At 41.6% G+C, this 21,452-nt stretch overlaps 1 protein-coding gene across 2 annotated transcripts in view; it reads right to left on the bottom strand.

Moving 5' to 3' along the window:
- The window catches only part of LOC128701900 (uncharacterized), a 21,231-nt gene extending 740 nt beyond the window's left edge, over window positions 1-20,491 (bottom strand). Inside the window, exons 1-5 of one of the 2 annotated variants that reach the window (XM_070099816.1) lie at window positions 20,153-20,491; window positions 19,316-19,397; window positions 8,569-8,852; window positions 7,215-7,423; window positions 1-1,360 (exon numbers count right to left, since the gene is read on the bottom strand). The exon at window positions 1-1,360 is cut by the window's left edge and continues 740 nt beyond it. In XM_070099816.1, coding sequence (XP_069955917.1) covers window positions 979-1,360; window positions 7,215-7,423; window positions 8,569-8,852; window positions 19,316-19,397; window positions 20,153-20,398 — 1,203 coding nt within the window. In that variant the 5' untranslated portion in view covers window positions 20,399-20,491 and the 3' untranslated portion in view covers window positions 1-978. The remainder of the gene's footprint in view (window positions 1,361-7,214; window positions 7,424-8,568; window positions 8,853-19,315; window positions 19,398-20,152) is intronic. The other variant, XM_070099817.1, reaches the window with a different exon arrangement.
- Between the last annotated feature and the right edge of the window lie 961 nt (window positions 20,492-21,452).

The following is a 21,452-nucleotide window of genomic DNA, read 5'->3' as shown; positions in this document are numbered from 1 at the left end:
TCCATACTGAGGCTGGTATCTTATTGGAGAAAATACGGGGTACTGATGTGGATATTTGCTTTGGTAAAATGCTGTGAATTCTTCTTTATATATCTGTGTGTATTCCTCTTGATATACTTGGATATATTCCTCTGGATATGTAACTTGGTATCCCCTCTGGTAATCCCCCTCGTATTGTGAGGGGTAATTCATTTTGTATGGCGAGAGGGCATTATCGCCGGATTTATAAGCTATTTCCCCTCGATATACATCAGCACTTTCATCATAATATTTATCCCCATTCTTACCCTGGTATTTGTTTACACTTTCTCTTTGATATTCATTTGCACTTTCTCTTTGATATTCGTTTGCACTTTCTCCTTGATATTCATCCAGGTTTTCTCTATGGTATCCACGCATACTTTCACTATAATAATCTCTTGCACTCTCTTCGTGAAATTCATCCGCGCTTTCTCCATAATATTCATCAGCACTCTCACCTCGATACTCGTCCGTGATTCCTCCGTAATATTCATCAGCACTTTCTCCGTGATATTCATCAGCACTTTCTCCGTGGTATTCATCAGCACTTTCTCCGTGGTATTCATCAGCACTTTCTCCGTGGTATTCATCAGCACTTTCTCCGTGGTATTCATCAGCACTTTCTCCGTGGTATTCATCAGCACTTTCTCCGTGGTATTCATCAGCACTTTCTCCGTGGTATTCATCAGCACTTTCTCCGTGGTATTCATCAGCACTTTCTCCGTGGTATTCATCAGCACTTTCTCCGTGGTATTCATCAGCACTTTCTCCGTGGTATTCATCAGCACTTTCCCCATAATACTTATCCACACTTTTCCCGTGATAGGACTGAGAAGTGTCTAGACTCTGTTTCTCGGCACTTTCCTTAAGATAACGCCTATGACCCTCTTGAGGAATACCTTCCGAATTCTCATCCACTTCGTAAATAACGTACAAGGCGCCTGGGCCTCTCCGTCCCTACGTTGGCTTATCTTGCGCCTCATCTACAATGACTGGTGTCACTGGGGCAGTTTCCAGACGCGGTGAATGTAGTTCCCTGGGTAAGTGGGGACTTTCGATCCTCGGTGAGTGCAGCTCACGAGGCAGATGAGGGGATTCGTGCCGAGGTGAGTGAAGTTCTCGGGTGACGTGCGGCCGGTGTTCGTGTGGTGCATGGAGAGAGGCGGAGTGTGTTCGGACGTGTGGATGGTCGAAGGCGTGGTCGTGGTGCTGGTACTGTGGGCGGTCGTGGCGGAAGGAGTGTCGATGGCGAGGCATGTAGCGGGTGTTGCGAGCGCTGGCCGGGAGGGAGTACTGCTTATTCAAGGCTCCGCGAGCCACGGACCTTGACGGGGACAAACTGATGAAGATAAACAAATTGTTAGAAAAGTTTAAACGTCTTCCAATCTCTCCCCCCCCCACACACACACAGGGGCCAGGAGATGAGTCTCGACCCCTGCAACCACAATTAGTCGAGTAAAGTGATGTTAGAAACTATTTCTTTAGTCTGAGTTGTCAGGAAGTGGAACAGTCTGGCAAGTGACGTAGTGGAGGCAGGAACCATACATAGTTTTAAGACGAGGTATGATAAAGCTCATAGAGCTGGGAGAGAGAGAGGACCTAGTAGCGATCAATGAAGAGGCGGGGCCAGGAGCTATGAATGGACCCCTGCAACCACAAATAGGTGAGTACACATACACACAAGCAAGATTGCCACTGCAAGAAGCAAGGTAGCTACAGCGTACACATCACACACACATCACACACACACATCACACACACACACACACACACACACACACACACACAGGAAGATAGTAGAGCTTGGTAAGAAAATGGAGGAGCGGATAGCTGAAGAGTGCAGGAAGTGGGAAGTACAGGTCTTAGCAGCAGAAGCTAGGATACAGTGCTTAGAAGAGAAACTGCAAAGCCTGAAACAGATTAGAGAGACAAATGACAATTCAGACGTGACATCAGGAAATTCAAAGTCAGGCGCAGACAAGGGGATGGTAAGCAACAACGGAGACATGCCGTACAGGAAGGCCCTATCAGACCCACGTGGGGCCAGGGAAAAGACGACGAGCACACTGAGATCAAACGACAGGTCTGAAGACAATGATGGAAATTCAAAGTCAGGCGCAGACAAGGGGATGGTAAGCAACAACGGAGACATGCCGTACACGAAGGACCTATCAGACCCACGTGGGGCCAGGGAAAAGACGATGAGCACACTAAGATCAAGCGACAGGTCCGAAGACAATGAAGGTTTGTTATATGCAGAGGTTCTAACAGCCAACTGCAGTAGCAAGGGACAGCTGGCCAGGAAAGACAGTCCACTGAGAATAGAAGTTTCAGATATGACAGGGACTGAAGGCAAGAACATGTCAATGGAAGGAAACAAAATGCCTCAGAGGAAGCAGATGGAGACTCAGTGGGAGGAGGAAAGGGCGAGGTCAGTTTTTGTGTACGGGCTCCAAGAAGCCAAGGGGGCCAACTTTGAAGAAATAAAACAGGAGGAGAAAAAAATGATTGAAGGCATCATGAAAACAATAGGGGAGGGCAACATGACCCAGGTGACAAATTTTCAGAGAATTGGGTGGTTTGCGAGTGGAAGGATACGGCCTGTCAGAGTAACTTTCAAGGAAGAATCAGTTCGAATCAGGATTCTGCAAGAGAAAGCAAGACTGAGAGACAAAGAGGGGTACCAGAGAGTATACCTCGACCGCGACAGAACACAAGAAGAAAGGACTACACTGAAAGAGAGGGTACAGAGACGCAAGGAGGAACGAGAAGCAATGAAAATGAGCAGGACCCAGACACAGGAGGAAGGGCAAACACACCCCACAGAATCTCCCACCAACAGACCCCACCCGCGACATTCCCAACGCAACTGAGCAACCTATACTCCAACCCACTCACTGTTCCGTCTGCCACCAACCCCCATATCACAAACCTCACCCCAACAGCTGTCCCTTATGGGCATTCTGACCCCACCCCCATCAACACATACCCCACCTACACCACAGCCCCATATAGGCCCCCACCAAGGCTCTCCCTCCCCCAACCCCAATATACTTGCACGACCACAATGATAGAAAAGAAACTAAAGGTTTGGTACACAAACGCGGATGGAATAACGAATAAACATGAGGAGTGGAATGAAAGAATCAGTGAAAAATCCCCAGACATCATAGCAGTCACAGAAACAAAACTCGCTGAGATAATAACAGACACAATCTTCCCAACAGGATATCAGATCCTGAGGAAAGATAGAAGGAGTAGAGGGGGAGGAGGGGTTGCACTGCTCATAAAACACCAATGGGGATTTGAGGAAATGGAAGGCATGGACATGATTGGAGAAAGAGACTACATTGTAGGTACAATTCAGTCCGGAGAACATAAAGTAGTCATTGGAGTGATGTATAACCCACCACAGAACTGCAGGAGGCCAAGAGAGGAGTACGAAGAAAACAACAGGGTGATGGTGGACACACTGGCTGAGGTGGCAAGAAGAGCTCACTCGAGCAGAGCAAAGTTACTGGTAATGGGTGATTTCAACCACAGGGAGATCGACTGGGAAAACCTGGAGCCACATGGGGGTCCCGAAACATGGAGAGCCAAGATGATGGATGTGGTACTTGAAAACCTCATGCATCAACATGTCAGGGACACAACCAGAGAGAGAGGGGAGGACGAGCCAGCAAGACTCGATCTTGTGTTCACCCTGAGCAGTTCAGACATCGAGGACATCACTTACGAGAGGCCCCTTGGAGCTAGCGATCATGTGGTTCTGAGTTTTGACTATATAGTAGTTACAAGTGGAGAAGGTAACAGGAACGGAAGGGGACAGGCCAAACTATAAAAGGGGGGACTACACAGGTATGAGAAACTTCCTGCAGGAGGTTCAGTGGGACAGAGAAATGGTAGGAAAATCAGTAAACGAGATGATGGAATATGTGGCAACAAAGTGCAAGGAGGCAGAGGAAAGTTTTGTTCCCAAGGGAAACAGAAATAATAGGAAGACCAAGACGAGTCCTTGGTTTACCCGAAGGTGTAGGGAGGCAAAAACTAAGTGCAACAGAGAATGGAAAAGGTACAGGAGGCACAGGACCCAGGAAAACAAGGAGATTAGTAGAAGAGCAAGAAACGAGTATGCGCAGATAAGGAGGGAGGCCCAGTGACAGTATGAAAACGACATAGCATCGAAAGTCAAATCTGACCCGAAACTGCTGTATAGCCACATTAGGAAGAAGACAACAGTCAAGGACCAGGTGATAAGGCTGAGGAAAGAAGGTGGAGAACTCACAAGAAACGATCAAGAGGTATGTGAGGAGCTCAACACGAGATTTAAGGAAGTATTTACAGTAGAGACAGGAAGGACTCTGGGGGGACAGACCAGATGGGGACACCAACAAGGAATACACCAACAAGTGTTGGACGACATACATACAGATGAGGAGGAGGTGAAGAAACTGCTAAGGGACATCGATACCTCAAAGGCAATGGGACCGGACAACATCTCTCCATGGGTCCTTAGAGAGGGAGCAGATATGTTGTGCGTACCACTTACCACAATCTTCAACACATCCCTGGAAACTGGGCAACTACCTGAGGTATGGAAGACAGCAAATGTAGTTCCCATTTTCAAAAAAGGAGACAGAAAAGAGGCACTAAACTATAGACCTGTGTCATTGACGTGTATAGTATGCAAAATTATGGAGAAGATTATCAGGAGGAGAGTGGTGGAGCACCTGGAACGGAACAGGAGTATAAATGCCAACCAGCACGGATTCACGGAAGGCAAATCCTGTGTCACAAACCTTCTGGAGTTTTATGATAAAATAACAGAAGTAAGACAAGAGAGAGAGGGGTGGGTTGATTGCATCTTCTTGGACTGCAAGAAGGCCTTTGACACAGTTCCTCACAAGAGATTAGTGCAGAAGCTAGAGCATCAGGCGCATATAACAGGAAGGGCACTGCAATGGATCAGAGAATACCTGACAGGGAGGCAACAACGAGTCATGGTACGTAATGATGTATCACAGTGGGCACCTGTGACGAGCGGGGTCCCACAGGGGTCGGTCCTAGGACAAGTGCTATTTTTGGTATATGTGAACGACATGACGGAAGGGTTAGACTCAGAAGTGTCCCTGTTTGCAGATGATGTGAAGTTAATGAGGAGAATTAAATCTGATGAGGACCAGGCAGGACTTCAAAGAGACCTGGACAGACTGGACACCTGGTCCAGCAAATGGCTTCTCGAATTTAATCCTGCCAAATGCAAAGTCATGAAGATAGGGGAAGGGCACAGAAGACCACAGACAGAGTATAGGCTAGGTGGCCAAAGACTGCAAACCTCACTCAAGGAGAAAGATCTTGGGGTGAGTATAACACCGAGCATGTCTCCGGAAGCACACATCAATCAGATAACTGCTGCAGCATATGGGCGCCTGGCAAACCTGAGAACAGCATTCCGACACCTTAGTAAGGAATCATTCAAGACACTGTACACCGTGTATGTCAGGCCCATACTGGAGTATGCAGCACCTGTTTGGAACCCGCACTTGATAAAGCACGTCAAGAAACTAGAGAAAGTACAAAGGTTTGCAACAAGGTTAGTTCCAGAGCTAAGGGGAATGTCCTATGAAGAAAGATTAAGGGAAATCGGCCTGACGACACTGGAGGACAGGAGGGTCAGGGGAGACATGATAACGACATATAAAATACTGCATGGAATAGACAAGGTGGACAAGGACAGGATGTTCCAGGGAGGGGACACAGAAACAAGAGGCCACAATTGGAAGTTGAAGACACAAATGAGTCAGAGAGATAGTAGGAAGTATTTCTTCAGTCATAGAGTTGTAAGGCAGTGGAATAGCCTAGAAAATGACGTAGTGGAGGCAGGAACCATACACAGTTTTAAGACGAGGTTTGATAAAGCTCATGGAGCGGGGAGAGATAGGGTCTAGTAGCAACCGGTGAAGAGGCGGGGCCAGGAGCTAGGACTCGACCCCTGCAACCACAAATAGGTGAGTACAAATAGGTGAGTACACACACACACACACACACACACACACACACACACACACCAGGCCTAGTGTCTAATCGACATGTACCTAGGACAAAATGGTAACTAACGGCAGAAAACAGAGACGCGAGATTTTCAGTCAGAACTAAACAGAACAATATCAACAGCATTGACAGTCAACTCTGCCCTCAATAAAACTAAAGTAGAGAGCTCGCCAGAAATGTCTAGAAAATTTGTAAGAAGCTGAATAATGGCTTTAAGGTTTTCTCTGAAGCAAAAAGAGAAAAATATCAGTCAAAGGAAATAATTCAGCAGGACACAACACACAACAGAAGGAAAGAAATTACTAAGCGAGCATGATACTTCAAAGTTATTGGGCCCAGACAATGTCTCTCCATGGGTGCTTAGAGTGGGCACGAAAGCCCTGTGTGACCCATTAGCTAAAATTTACAAACTACTTGTTACTGGGCAACTTACAGAGGGTGTGGAAGACATCAAATGTTGTCCGAGTATTTGAGAACTGATAGGTAGCATTAATGTAAAGGCTAGTGTACCCGACATGCATACTATATAATGTAATGGAGAAGATTATCAGCAGAGTGGTGGAACACCTGGGTAGTTAAGAAGTGGAGTAAATTTGGTAAGCAGAAAGTGCTAAGAGCTGAAACTCGAGCCCTGCAGTCATAAATAGGCGAGCCCCTCCCCCCCACACACAGTGAGTAGTCATAAATAAGAAGAACAAAATTTTAAAAAAGAATTATATACAATATATGATTGTTTTTAAGCATTATAAATGTTTTATGTATTCCTTATGAATTAAAAATATATAATTTCGAGCAATAACTAGACAGGAAATCATGAATTTCTTGAAAATATATTTCGAAAGCACTTAAGAAACATTATTTTGCCTCCTTGCTGAGGGACCCACCTTTGACTCACTCTCTCGTTGACTTTTTAACAGCAACTGCTTTGATACACAAACTTCGATGATCCTTCTTCTGGCGCTCTTCACAGCCCTTTCTAACTTTCCTTCTGTTGTCCACCCTTGCTACTCTATAATCCTGCACTATTCCCTGCCCCGCTGCGCTGTACGACCCTTGTAGGCTTAGCGCTTCTTTTTGATTATAATAATTAAGAAACATTATATATTTTTTTCCTGTGGTGCCTCCCACACAAACTCTCTCACCTGATGGTCTTTACTTCTCCTTGCTGGTTTTCAATGGAGTTCGGGAGAGATGTCTTACGATCTACTTTCTCCCTCTGGATTCCCAAAGCGTCTTCACCTCCTCCACTGCTGCGAGGAACCACCAAATGCATCCTTCTGCTGCCTCGCTCAGTCACCGGGTACCCCTGGTTCACCGGGTACCCGTAGTACCCGCCTGCATACGATACCTGCTGGCGCAAGCAATATTATGATATTTATATGCGTCTCAAATGGGGAAAGGTTAGCCCCATTGAACTATGTGAAGCATGAGTGATATAGTGAGGGCTTTAGTTACAGATCTATTGCTACACGAGTAGTATTGTACTACTCCCAGTAGTCAATAGTACCTCCCATTCAACTACTCCCATTCACCCCACTCAACTGACTCTCACTCATTTTACTGCACATTTTCACTCCTCTACATCTACCCACACCGCTCTAAGTCCAGCTCTCAACATGCATTTCCCATCTCCACAAACCAACTTGACTGTTTTCCCTTACTGCTATCAAGATTTCTAAGTAAACGCAGTGTCTTTGCCTGCCACCAATGCCCTTTGCTGCGAGTCATTTAAAATAACACGCCCTGCTAAATCATTATTTCTCTTCTACAATGTCAATAGATTTTTTTTCCATTCTCTTCACTTCTTAAATATTTAAAGCCTATGACAGCAACAACACTGCCCATTTACTGTCTTTTTTCCCCTCCACTAAATATTATGCTTAATGTCAGGACAAGGCCACTATAATATGCCTGGCTGAGTAAATGCAAGTCCTGCCCTTACCTTGAATTTACTATACTCTTACATAAAGCAACATGGATGTTTTCCTATGCACGTTTGCCAGTTTTCCTACTAAAAATGTAAGCTGGATACAAATCTCTTGGTATTTCTGAATGAGCATCCCTGATTGCTCCACTCTTCCACGACCTTCCCAATACATTGTTAGACATCTACTCTGGTACCTTCTTCTAAGGTTTCCTCTCATCAATGAACACGAGTTTGAAGACAATTTGTCTCCGCATTACACCAATTATTATATAATCAAGGGGGAAGCGCTGAACCCGTAGGAATATACAGCGCCTGTGGTGGGATGTGGAAGATATTCAGGCTTAATTCAGGGAACTGGAGCACAGATCCAATTCCCTACATCAAGAGCCCCTCACCACCATCAAGGAACCTTCCTTGAGGGGAATCCACCAATTAGAAAAATCCTAAATACACTCATCTTCATAGCTTCATCTACACTCACCTTCACCCACTCATCTAAAACTCTTGTACTCATCTACACTCAGTCATCAAGATTCACTCACTCACCCCGTTCAGTCACTACCACTCACCTGGTTGCCATACTTGTAGCTGGGGTTGCAGGAACTGTTAGAATCGAGGCTGAGGTCTGATGTGGAGAGACCAAAGTTGCCATTCTCGGGCTCAACTGCGAGCCGTTGTGGTGTGGGGTGGTGGGCGGCTCGTGGGTGATGACCCATGGATAGGCGGCGGTGGTGTGGGCGTGGGGAGACCCTCTCCACGGTCTCCCCCACACTCGCCGCCGCCGCCGCTCCCGCCCCTTCCTCCGCTGCGGTCCTGGGCCGAACTCTCTCACTTTTACTCCGCTTAAGATACACTATAAGAGAGAGAAGAGAATTAGAAGCTCCGTATTTTGCTGTCATAATCACTGGGGAGTCATGCAGCGCCTTGGAAATCGTATTTTTATAAGTCATGAAAGATCCAAAGGGGTCGTAAGTGCCTGGGAAATGGAAGATAATCAGGATTGATCTGAGGAAGGGAAGCTGCAGTTCCTTGGATCGAGAACCAAGAGATAAACAATTAAAATATCGCTTACACTACCTCCAAATATTTGAAACATAGATATATTCTCTAATTTGTCTTCACGGGCATTTATTTGTTCTACACAGTGTGTGTGTGTTTGTGGGTTTTCTTCAAACACTGTTCAAGAAACGTCTGTGTGTTCTCATGTTGCAATAACTATGCTTTCTCTTGTGTTACTAGGCTTGTGTTACCAGGCTTGTGTTACTAGGCTTGTGTTGCTAGGCTTGTGTTGCCAGGCTTGTGTTGCCAGGCTTGTGTTACCAGGCTTGTGTTACTAGGCCTGTGTTACCAGGCCTGTGTTACTAGGCCTGTGTTAATAGGCCCGTGTTATCAGGCTTCTGTTACTAGGCCTGTGTTGCCAGACTTGTGCTGCCAGACTTGTGCTGCCAGACTTGTGCTACCAGACTTGTGCTACCAGACTTGTGCTACCAGACTTGTGCTACCAGACTTGTGCTACCAGACTTGTGCTACCAGACTTGTGCTACCAGGCCTGTGTTACCAGGCCTGTGTTACCAGACTTGTGTTACCAGACTTGTGTTACCAGACTTGTGTTACCAGACTTGTGTTACCAGACTTGTGTTACCAGACTTGTGTTACCAGACTTGTGTTACCAGACTTGTGTTACCAGACTTGTGTTACCAGACTTGTGTTACCAGACCTGTGCTACCAGACCTGTGCTACCAGACCTGTGCTACCAGACCTGTGCTACCAGACCTGTGCTACCAGACCTGTGCTACCAGACCTGTGCTACCAGACCTGTGCTACCAGACCTGTGCTACCAGACCTGTGCTACCAGACCTGTGCTACCAGACCTGTGCTACCAGACCTGTGCTACCAGACCTGTGCTACCAGACCTGTGCTACCAGACCTGTGCTACCAGACCTGTGCTACCAGACCTGTGCTACCAGACTTGTGCTACCAGACTTGTGCTACCAGACTTGTGCTACCAGACTTGTGCTACCAGACTTGTGCTACCACTCTTGTGTTACTGGGTTTGTGTTTCAGCGAGACAACACAGTTCACGTTCAGGTGTTTTTCATGCTTATAGTTTTTTCCGATTAGATTTCATAATCTACAGTTAATTTAACCTAATTTGATACAGACAATGGTTAGGTTTGATCCAAGGAAGTGAAGGAAAAGTTCAATTCCTTGGATCAAGAGCCCTCTCTGAAATTCGGAGGTCGCAGGGAAAGCAAACAGTAAGCGCCATATCAAAATGTTTAAATATCTGAAGGAGGTATCCGGGGTCAGTTATCCCATGGCCTTGCGTTTATCTGGTCAATATTTTACCCCGTGTAGAGCTGTCAGGTCATGGTGGTAGAGAAAGGTGGTGGTGATAGTAGTGGTAGAGAAAGGTGGTGGTGATAGTGGCGGTAGAGGAAGGTGGTGGAGATAGTGGTGGTAGAGGAAGGTGGTGGTGATAGTGGTGGTAGAGGAAGGTGGTGGTGATAGTGGTGGTAGAGGAAGGTGGTGGTGATAGTGGTGGTAGAGGAAGGTGGTGGTGATAGTGGCGGTAGAGGAAGGTGGTGGCGATAGTGGTGGTAGAGGAAGGTGGTGGCGATAGTGGTGGTAGAGGAAGGTGGTGGTGATAGTGGCGGTAGAGGAAGGTGGTGGTGATAGTGGTGGTAGAGGAAGGTGGTGGTGATAGTGGCGGTAGAGGAAGGTGGTGGTGATAGTGGCGGTAGAGGAAGGTGGTGGTGATAGTGGCGGTAGAGGAAGGTGGTGGCGATAGTGGTGGTAGAGGAAGGTGGTGGTGATAGTGGTGGTAGAGGAAGGTGGTGGCGATAGTGGTGGTAGAGGAAGGTGGTGGCGATAGTGGTGGTAGAGGAAGGTGGTGGCGATAGTGGTGGTAGAGGAAGGTGGTGGCGATAGTGGTGGTAGAGGAAGGTGGTGGCGATAGTGGTGGTAGAGGAAGGTGGTGGTAATGGTAGAGGCAGATAATGGTGGTTTTTAGTGATGTAAGAGTCAGGTAGTTGTGGTGGAAGCAGGTTGTGGTAGTAGTGGTAGACAGGTTGTGGTGGTGATAGCATTAGACGCTGATGGTGGAGGTGGTGTTAACATTAAGTTGGTTGTGGCAGCATTAAAGGTTCATTGTGATTGTGTTGGTGGTAGAGGTAGGAAGCGGTGGTGTTGGTAGAAGCAGGTAGTGGTGCTGGTAGAGGCAGGTAGTGGTGTTGGTAGAGGCAGATAGTGGTGCTGGTAGAGGCAGATAGTGGTGCTGGTAGAGGCAGATAGGGGTGCTGGTGCAAGCAGGTAGTGGTGCTGGTGCAAGCAGGTAGTGGTGCTGGTGCAAGCAGGTAGAGGTGCTGGTGCAAGCAGGTAGAGGTGCTGGTGCAAGCAGGTAGAGGTGCTGGTGCAAGCAGGTAGAGGTGCTGGTGGAAGCAGGTAGAGGTGCTGGTGGAAGCAGGTAGAGGTGCTGGTGGAAGCAGGTAGAGGTGCTGGTGGAAGCAGGTAGAGGTGCTGGTGGAAGCAGGTAGAGGTGCTGGTGGAAGCAGGTAGAGGTGCTGGTGGAAGCAGGTAGTGGTGTTGGTAGAAGCAGGTAGTGGTGTTGGTAGAAGCAGGTAGTGGTGTTGGTAGAAGCAGGTAGAGGTGTTGGTAGAAGCAGGTAGTGGTGCTGGTAGAGGCAGATAGTGGTGCTGGTGCAAGCAGGTAGTGGTGCTGGCAGAAGCAGGTAGTGGTGCTGGCAGAAGCAGGTAGTGGTGTTGGTAGAAGCAAGTAGTGGTGTTGGTAGAAGCAGGTAGTGTTGTTGGTAGAAGCAGGTAGTGGTGTTGGTAGAAGCAGGTAGTGGTGTTGGTAGAAGCAGGTAGTGGTGGTGGTAGAAGGAGGTAGTGGTGGTGGTAGAAGGAGGTAGTGGTGGTGGTAGGAGGAGGTAGTGGTGGTGGTGGTAGAAGGAGGTAGTGGTGGTGGTAGAAGCAGGTAGTGGTGTTGGTAGAAGCAGGTAGTGGTGTTGGTAGAAGCAGGTAGTGGTGTTGGTAGAAGCAGGTAGTGTTGTTGGTAGAAGCAGGTAGTGGTGTTGGTAGAAGCAGGTAGTGGTGTAGGTAGAAGGAGGTAGTGGTGTTGGTAGAAGGAGGTAGTGGTGTTGGTAGAAGGAGGTAGTGGTGTTGGTAGAAGGAGGTAGTGGTGTTGGTAGAAGGAGGTAGTGGTGTTGGTAGAAGGAGGTAGTGGTGTTGGTAGAAGGAGGTAGTGGTGTTGGTAGAAGGAGGTAGTGGTGTTGGTAGAAGGAGGTAGTGGTGTTGGTAGAAGCACGTAGTGGTGTTGGTAGAAGCAGGAAGTGGTGTTGGTATAAGCAGGTAGTGGTGTTGGTAGAAGCTTTAAGTCTTGTTGGTAGAAGTAGGTAGTGGTGTTGGTAGAAGCAGGTAGTGGTGTTGGTAGAAGCAGGTAGTGGTGTTGGTGGAAGCAGGTAGTGGTGCTGGTATAAGCTGGAAGTGGTGTTGGTAGAAGTTGGTAGTGGTGGAAGAGGCTGGTAGTGGTGGTGGTGATAGTAGAAGCAGGCAGTGGTGGTAGAAGCAGATATTGGTGGAAGATAGAGGCAGGTAGTGGTGGTGGTAGAGGCAGATAGTGGTGGTGGTAGAGGCAGATAGTGGTAGTGGTAGAGGCAGATAGTGGTGGTGGTAGATGCAGATAGTGGTGGTGGTAGAGGCAGATAGTGGTGGTGGTAGAGGCAGATAGTGGTAGTGGTAGAGGCAGATAGTGGCGGTGGTAGAGGCAGGCAGTGGTGGTGGTAGAGGTGGTAATAGAGGCAGGCAGTGGTGATAATCGCACCAGGGCTACCACCAAGTACAGGCCCCAACTCCTCTTCCCTCCTTCCTCTACCACCAACGCTTAAAGCCGCTTTGGATTGACGTGTCCCACTGTTGTTCCTGAGTAAAGAAGTCGTGAGAAGCGCCCATATTGTGAGAGAGGTACATGGAGTTTTTCTGGGCTTGCTGGTCGCCAAACAAAGACTCAACACTGCATATTTTGAACCTTACACCAGAGGGTTTGACACAGATGCTGGGTATTATGAAAGTGACAAACACTTATTTTGAAAGCAGTTATCGTAGACGTTTAGAAATCGTAATCACGATGGAATCACTATGTATTGTGAAAATAATATTAGTTTAACTAGATAAATTGAAAATTTTAGTTTAACTAGATATTTTGAAAATCACAAGTTACAACATATATATCGCAAGATTAATTTTTTTCTGAATATTTAAATTACCTCATTATCTTTGTGTCATATATATTGAAACGCAACATCATTAAAAATTAAAAAGAAAAAAAAAACAGTATTAAACTTTGACAATTTTTTTCGTCAGTGGGCTTAGATTTACTTCTGACAGGTCTGAGGCCTTTGGTCTACACGAGGGCCATTAAGGACTGGTCAGTCAATAAACAAACTATAAACAAAATCATATACACTGCAATAAGTACAATATCTGGTGTTTATACACCTTTTTAGTTTTAATATAAGTGTAAAAAAGTATACTAAGCATATTATTAACAATAATTATATATATATAATTATATATATATATATATATATATATATATATATATATATATATATATATATATATATATATATATATATATATATATATATATATATATATATATATATATATATATATATATATATATATATATATATATATATATATATATATATATATATATGCAATAAGATCACAGTAAACAGGTGATTTCAAAATATGCAAAACAACCACTCTGAAAGAATAGAGAAATTCCAAGCGCTTTCGTGACTACTCACATTATCTAGGAACTATGATAGTTCCTTGATAATGTGAGTAGTCACGAAAGCTCTTGGAATTTCTCTATTCTTTCAGAGAGGTTGTTTTGCATGTATATATATATATATATATATATATATATATATATATATATATATATATATATATATATATATATATATATATATTATATTATATTATAATTTAATATTTTTATTACTTTTATAATTTCGTTATTACTAATTATTATTTTACAAACTTCGAAATGATGACTATGTAGATAACACCACGGTAAGTAATTCATGCTTATAATTTAATGCTTGCTCAAGTATAGTACACTTTAATGGCTTCAAAAACATTCTACGTAATAGAACCCGATTAATTAGAATACCGAGTTTTCATAACAGGTTGATTAACAATCAGATTCAGATTATTTATTGTGAACAACCTTTCGTGGACATTCACATGTAAAACATATCTGATTCTAATTAATCGTATCCTTAATTAACACTGAAATGGTAGTACATTAATAGTTTATGGAACGTATATGGTTCTACTTAAGCTGGTTGATAACGTGTTGAAGAGAAACGATGAACATTTAACACAGTTAGTGGGACGACAGACCTTACAACAACGGCTCCAATATAGCCTAATATAGTCACCAAATACTGCATTTTTAACTAGAAAGTAGGCTAAAGACACCAAGAAAATTGTGCCATTGAGGAATAGAGAGGCAAGGGACACATTGCTGGAGACGAACAAAGTCATAATACTACAGGAGAACTAGGAGCAAAAAACATAGAAAGGCCTCAAAATTCATGAAAAAGATGCAAATTCTCTTTGAAAAAATCTATGTAAAAAATCGATGATAAGGCCTTCCACGGTATTCTACAAAAATATCTATCACTGATGTAGGGAGAGGTAAAGTCTTCGGATCTTCTTGGAAACACAGAATAATACCTAAGGAAGACGGAGGTAAAAATCTGGGATACACTGAGAAAAATTCTTGTAGAAAGAGAACGTCAACATCTGGGGATTACTAGTCGACCTCTGACCTCAATCTTGACGCAGAGAGCCAGAATGACCTTATGAACATGATACTCTCCATCAATATATTTAAAAAAAAAAAGCGCTTAACCACATGAGTGATTCAGCACTGCAGATAACTATTTACTGAATATATAAAAAACTGAATAGATATTATCTTTTCTGACATTTTCTCTGTTATAATGAATTTGTTAAAAATCTAATAAGTTACTGAAAGATCTATATAAAAAATGGGTAAACTATGAAATGAAGGAGAAACCAAGTCCATAGGTCACTCCTGCTCGTAGAGGTCAGGAGCTGCTGTTGTGAAGGCTCACCTGTTATTACTCCTTTCTGAAGTAGGGAGTTAACTGAAACATATGCATAAAATGAAGAATACAATATAACCGCCGTGAAATTACTCTCATTGCAGATAGACAAAATTATACAAATTATATATAAACACAATTCATCAAAATCACTCAAAATTTAAAAGCAAAAATTTATATATATATATATATATATATATATATATATATATATATAATATATATATATATATATATATATATATATATATATATATATATATATATATATATATATATATATATATATATATATGTCGTGCCGAATAGGCAGAACTTGCGATCTTGGCTTAAATAGCAACGCTCATCTTGCCATATAGGACAAGCGAAAATTTGTGTATGCAATAATTTCGCCAAAATCATTCTGAACCTAACGGAAAAAATATATTTCACTGTGTTTGTTTAGTATTAAATTACTGTAAACAAATCTAAAATATATTTAGTTGGGTTAGGCTAAAATAAATTGTTCTTGTTATAATAAGGTTAGGTAAGTTTTCTAAGATTCTTTTGGAGCAAAATTAAAAATTTTTACACTAACATTAATGAAAAAAATATATCTTTAAACGTATAAGAGAAAATTTTAGAAAGGACTTAATTTTAAATGAGTTCTTACTAACTGACCAGTTTTATGTATTCAGCACTACATATTGTATATATATATATACATACAATATGTAGTGCTGAATACATAAAACTGGTCAGTTAGTAAGAACTCATTTAAAATTAAGTCTTTTCTAAAATTTTCTCTTATACGTTTCAAGACATATTTCTTTTCATTTATGTTAACGTAAAAATTAATAATATTGTACCGAAAGAACCTTAGAAAACTTACCTAACCTTATTATAAAAGCGCAATTTAATTTAGCCTAATCCAACTAAATATATTTTAGATAAGTTTACAATAATTTATTAATAAACAAACACAATGAAATATATTTTTTCGTTAAGTTCAGAGTGATTTTTTGTGAAATGGATGCCCAAATTTTCGCTTGCTTTTTTTCGGCAAGATGAACATTGCTATTGAAGCCAAAATCACAAGTTTTACCTATTCGGCACGACATACACACACACACACACACACATATATATATATATATATATATATATATATATATATATATATATATATATATATATATATATATATATATATATATATATATATAAGTGAATACTATAAAAATGGCAGAAACTAAACTCATACGATTAGCAAATATTACTTCAGATGCAAGGCTATATACACTGAGAAGTTCATCTCTCACTATATATGCTAAGAAATTAATTTAATCCCTATTTTAGGGACTGAAGCATCTATGGGTTAGAGTGACCAAATTCCATGCAGCTTCATTAACCTTCTATACAGTTTATAGACTTTAAGCTATTAACAAAACAACCCATCATTACCTTCGATGACATCTTCATACGAAAAGTGAGAAACCATTTGGACAGGAAACTGAATCTCGGATAGAGAAAAAATCTGTATACTTCGGCCTCAGACACCCTCTTCTCCTAAAGAGAGGCTTTGACTGAGGCCGAAATATACCAGTCAATTTTAATAGTATTTCGAATTTCAGTACATGTGATTTATCACTTCTCATTGTTTAATATAAGCACCTTTAAATAACAAAAAAGGCACAATACCGTGACTGGAACGATACACAAATAACCCGCACATAAAAGAAGCTTACGACGACGTTTCGGTCCGACTTGGACCATTGACAAAGTCACACTGTGTGACTTTGTCAATGGTCCAAGTCGGACCGAAACGTCGTCGTAAGCTTCTCTCTTTTATGTGCGGGTTATTTGTGTAAGCACCTTTCATATGACAGATTTACCTATGATTCTTAGGTTTATAAAATACTAGGATGATAAATCTATGTAGTCTTATCAGAGGAAGGAGTGTGTGTACTCTATGTCCACAGGATAGTGTGTCACACTTCTCCTGTGCAGAACTGAATGTATTTTTATTATATTGCAAATAAAACAATTTTCTCGCCTAATATGTGTTAGATTCTACGAAGCAATAAGATATTATCTTAAAAAAATGAAAGAAAAAGGTAATATCCTTCTTTTTATCCCCACCTGAAGAAATCTAAATCTTGATATTTTACTAAGTGCAAGAGTTGTAGCAGCATCACACGCTAGTTTGTATGAACGAGCCCTCGTCATGAGAATGAAATAAGATGTGTGGATTTTTGTGCGACTGGTTCGTTACTGGTACGTAATTGTGGTCTAGCTAGGTTAAGACCATCTGACTGCTAAACCAGCTGTACCACATCCAGTTTGAAGGACCAACTGTGGATTTTTGTGCTAATTGTCTCCTAGCGTGCAGCAAATTTAGCTAAGACTGTTGACACAGACATCCCGAGTTATTAACTCAGGCACGCCAGTGGCTCGTGCAAGAAAATTCCACATATCTGTGACGTGAGAATTGTAATGGCTGGTTTTTGTACATCCGTCAAAATCTCCCAGCAAACGTTTTCACGATGCTTCAGCAGATAAATTGGCCAATAATGCTGACATAAACGTAGATCCAGTTCGCTAGGGCCTGTCTGGATACTAGTAGGGATCCTTGGTGTTTGAGGAAGCTTCATTGTTCAATATATTAGTTCCTCTATCCAAGTAAGTTATGCTGGCTTCCTGGCTGTTCATGAGTCACTTCAGCTCTTGATGGAATCCGAGCTTCAACTGCTCTAGCTGACATCTTCTAATTGACTTCATTCGAATTTGAAACGTTGGCTATCTAATACTATTATATTTGACCTATTCTTAACTATTTTAGGTCCTAAAACTGTATTAATAATTCCTATGGTTATTTACTACTTGTGTGCCTATGTAAATCTTCCTAGAAGAACAAATATTATGTACAAATGTTAAGTAAGTGGGTAGATTAAGGGCTCTTAAAGATTATACACTAAAAAACGTTTCGTGGAATAAGTTTCCACAAGTTACATTATCAGTGTCGCTGTCTTCTATCCTGTTTGCGAATATCAAATATTCCTTCTCTTTAACATAGTTTTCGATATATTTCTAAATCAGTCGCAGCTTGTGTAGAAGTCCGCAACATAGCATGTATAAATTCTATCCTTACTTTGGTTACTGTTTGTGTTTTCCTTAGATATTTGTTACATGATGTATAATTATTACATTCGTATGTGGTATTATATGGCCATGGAAAGCTTATTACATTTGTTGACAGATAAGGCTTGTTTTGTTAGTTATTTTTATGTGCTGTGATGTACTTTTTTAATAAAATATAAAAAAAAAACTTAGCAAAGCATCCTCTAGTTTCTCTCTTGAATTTTTAGTGCTGATGTGATTTCCTCAAAGGAATTTTTCTCTTGATTTTTATGTTGTTTAAGTTTTAATGGGACAATTTTATTAAATTGATTTCTGTGAAATAACTGTAGTGTGTTTCTTCATAGTTATCATGGATTATTCACAGAATTTTTCTGTGGCATCATTTACATGTTGTTTCATTCTATTTTACTTAGCTGAATGTTGATAAAATAATTAAAAATAAATTAACTCGATTTACAGTTACCGAATAAAAAGGACATTTTTACCATAAAACAAATTACAATAAAAAAATTTTTTAGTTTAAGGAGAAAAGCATCATGTTGAGACCGAAATTTGGCATTAATAGATTTGTTTTACTGTCTCCACATACGAGCCAAAATATACTATAAATCTTGTTATATTTTATAACTCTAAATTCTATGGACTTTTCTATACATTGACCTATATGGTAAATATATCTTCTCGAGACCCGTTGGTTCTTAACTAAGACTTTGTAAATGAAATTCACTGACCTTCAAACAGAATGCATATGCACTTTTTTCGAAGCATTTTATTCTAGATAAACAGGCAAAATCACAAAGCTCTATTAAAAATAAGCGTGGTTAGTGCAACTTAGTTTAATCTGGGAGCATTCATGAAATCAAATATATAAGGTGCATGGCTAAATCCTAAGATGAAGGAAAATAATATCAAACCAGAAAGTCTCACACTAATTGTAAGAATATCCAGTGTACTCTTCAAGGTCAAGAAAATATTATTTGGAAGATTTGTACCACCTGTGTTATATGTTATTGAAGGCACAAGAGATGGGAGGTAATATTACTTACTGCCGATTTCACCAGTACCCGGCAGATGCAGAGTTTTCAGCATGTCCCCTGCTATAGTTGAGACTCGGGGCTCTACCTGCGCCTGAAAGGAGAAATGTGTGTCAGCCTGGGTGAAATGGCGTGTTTCCGGCAACTATGAGGACACAGTCACATGATCCATACCAAGCTTTTCTAGGTGAGTTTCTCTCGGTGCAGAGCTTTATAATTTGATAAAGCTCTATGGAGAGCGAAGCGGTGTCCGAGTGAAAGCTTACTCTGTCGTGTCTTTGTCTCTATACGAATCACAACACAGGAGGAGTTCAAGGATAAGAAAACTGAGCTGGAAAACTAGAAAGAAATAATTGGAGAGAATAAGCAATGAGAGAGAACTAGAATCATCAGAATGAAAGAAAGCAAGACTTAAAAACAAGAATAATAATAGAGAGAATAGAGGATAACTAGGATTAGAGGGTAGAATAATTTAAAGACTGTAAGAGGAGAATGAGAGAGGACACGAGAATGAAAAAGAGCGAATGAGAGTAGGTGAATGAGGGACATGGAGAATGTGAAAGAATAATGAGAAAAAGAGAAGACTGAGAATGAACGAAGAGAATAATGAGAATAAGAAAAGTACAGATGGCACGATTTACTTGCGCAAGCTTAAGGATTAAACACAGATACATACATACGTGCAATTTTGTAATTTGTGAATATAGACAAGAAAGAGCGCTAAGCACATGAAATAATTCGACAAGAGTTATCCCAAATTCTGTATATCATTGGTTTAGCTCTTAGTTATGATTATATTAATCTGTATATCATTAACTGCAAATGCGTTATGAGATCCCATCTATTTACCTCCGTAAGGTGGTGAGTTTTCCCATTTTCTGTGATGGTTGGTGTCTCGGAGATGCTGGGTGCACCTTCCACCTCCACCACAAGGTTGTGGTTCTTCATGGATACAGAGACCTTAGAGGTCACTTCACTGTGCTCATCCTCCACCTCTCCTACGACGATTTTCTCCACTTGATCTTCTCCTTCCTCCTCGACTGGTCCCTCCGAGGGTGAGGTGATTATACTGTCCTGTAAGAGTAATTCTCTCATGGAGATAGAGCTACCTCAAAATGAGCATTTTCCTTCGCGTCTTAGGGTTATGATGCTGGGCAGTTCTAATGCCCACGTATATATGATGAATGTTATGTTTTACATTGTAATGTTATGTTCAGATAAACATTTGTAATCTTAAATATATTCATATTTAAGAGGAGTCAAATTCAGAACCATTCCAAGTAAACACTGATTTGTATAATATCTACATAATGCTCATAACACATAAATGAACATTCTTAAGGAGAGAATATTCGTAAGTAAATACAACATCCACATAAAAGGGAAAACACGACATACATTATACCATTCTTTATTGTCGGTGTGTCGAAGGGAAATTTATATTAGAGCATAAACTACCCATATTGTACATTTGACACCATTATAAAACAGAGTAAAAATAACATACATTTTTAATGCATTTTAAGCACGGTATAGCGATTATAAACAGCAAAATGAAAGGGGCGAGGAATTATTTTATAGGAGACTTTTGCCATTAGGCTATATGATTGTGAGGTTAGGACAGTACTGATGCATCAGCTCAGAAGCTATAAAGTGACTATTAAAGCAGCAATTGTCTGCGGCTCACAATGCAACACTTCCCGGCAGTTCCCACTCACAAGGATAGACAGCTACAGCTGCGGTCAGCACCCATTCACCAGATTCACAAAATAACAACTGTATGCACTAATACAGATATAATTGCCTCCAGAACTCGCTCAAGAAAACTGATAAAATGTAAGAGGCCTAAACACCCACCCATAAAAAAAAAAAACACACAATAGCATTTCCTACCAGCACTCACTCACAAGACTCGGTAAGCAGCAACTGCCTCCGGTGCCAACTCACAATGCAACAATAACTTCTAGTACCCACTCACATGACTCTTAGAGTAAAAAAAAATACTTATATTTCACCACTCACGAGACTCACAAAACAGCTTTCAGTTAAAGTTTCCATTATAGCTATTGTCTCATGTACCCAATCGCAAAGTAAGTTTTTTTTTCCAGCACCCACTCAAAGTAACAATTACTTTCAGTGCCCACTCACA

Source organism: Cherax quadricarinatus, chromosome 69 (assembly GCF_038502225.1).
Source record: "Cherax quadricarinatus isolate ZL_2023a chromosome 69, ASM3850222v1, whole genome shotgun sequence".
Taxonomy (NCBI): domain Eukaryota; kingdom Metazoa; phylum Arthropoda; class Malacostraca; order Decapoda; family Parastacidae; genus Cherax; species Cherax quadricarinatus.
This window is presented reverse-complemented; position numbering and strand designations above follow the sequence as displayed.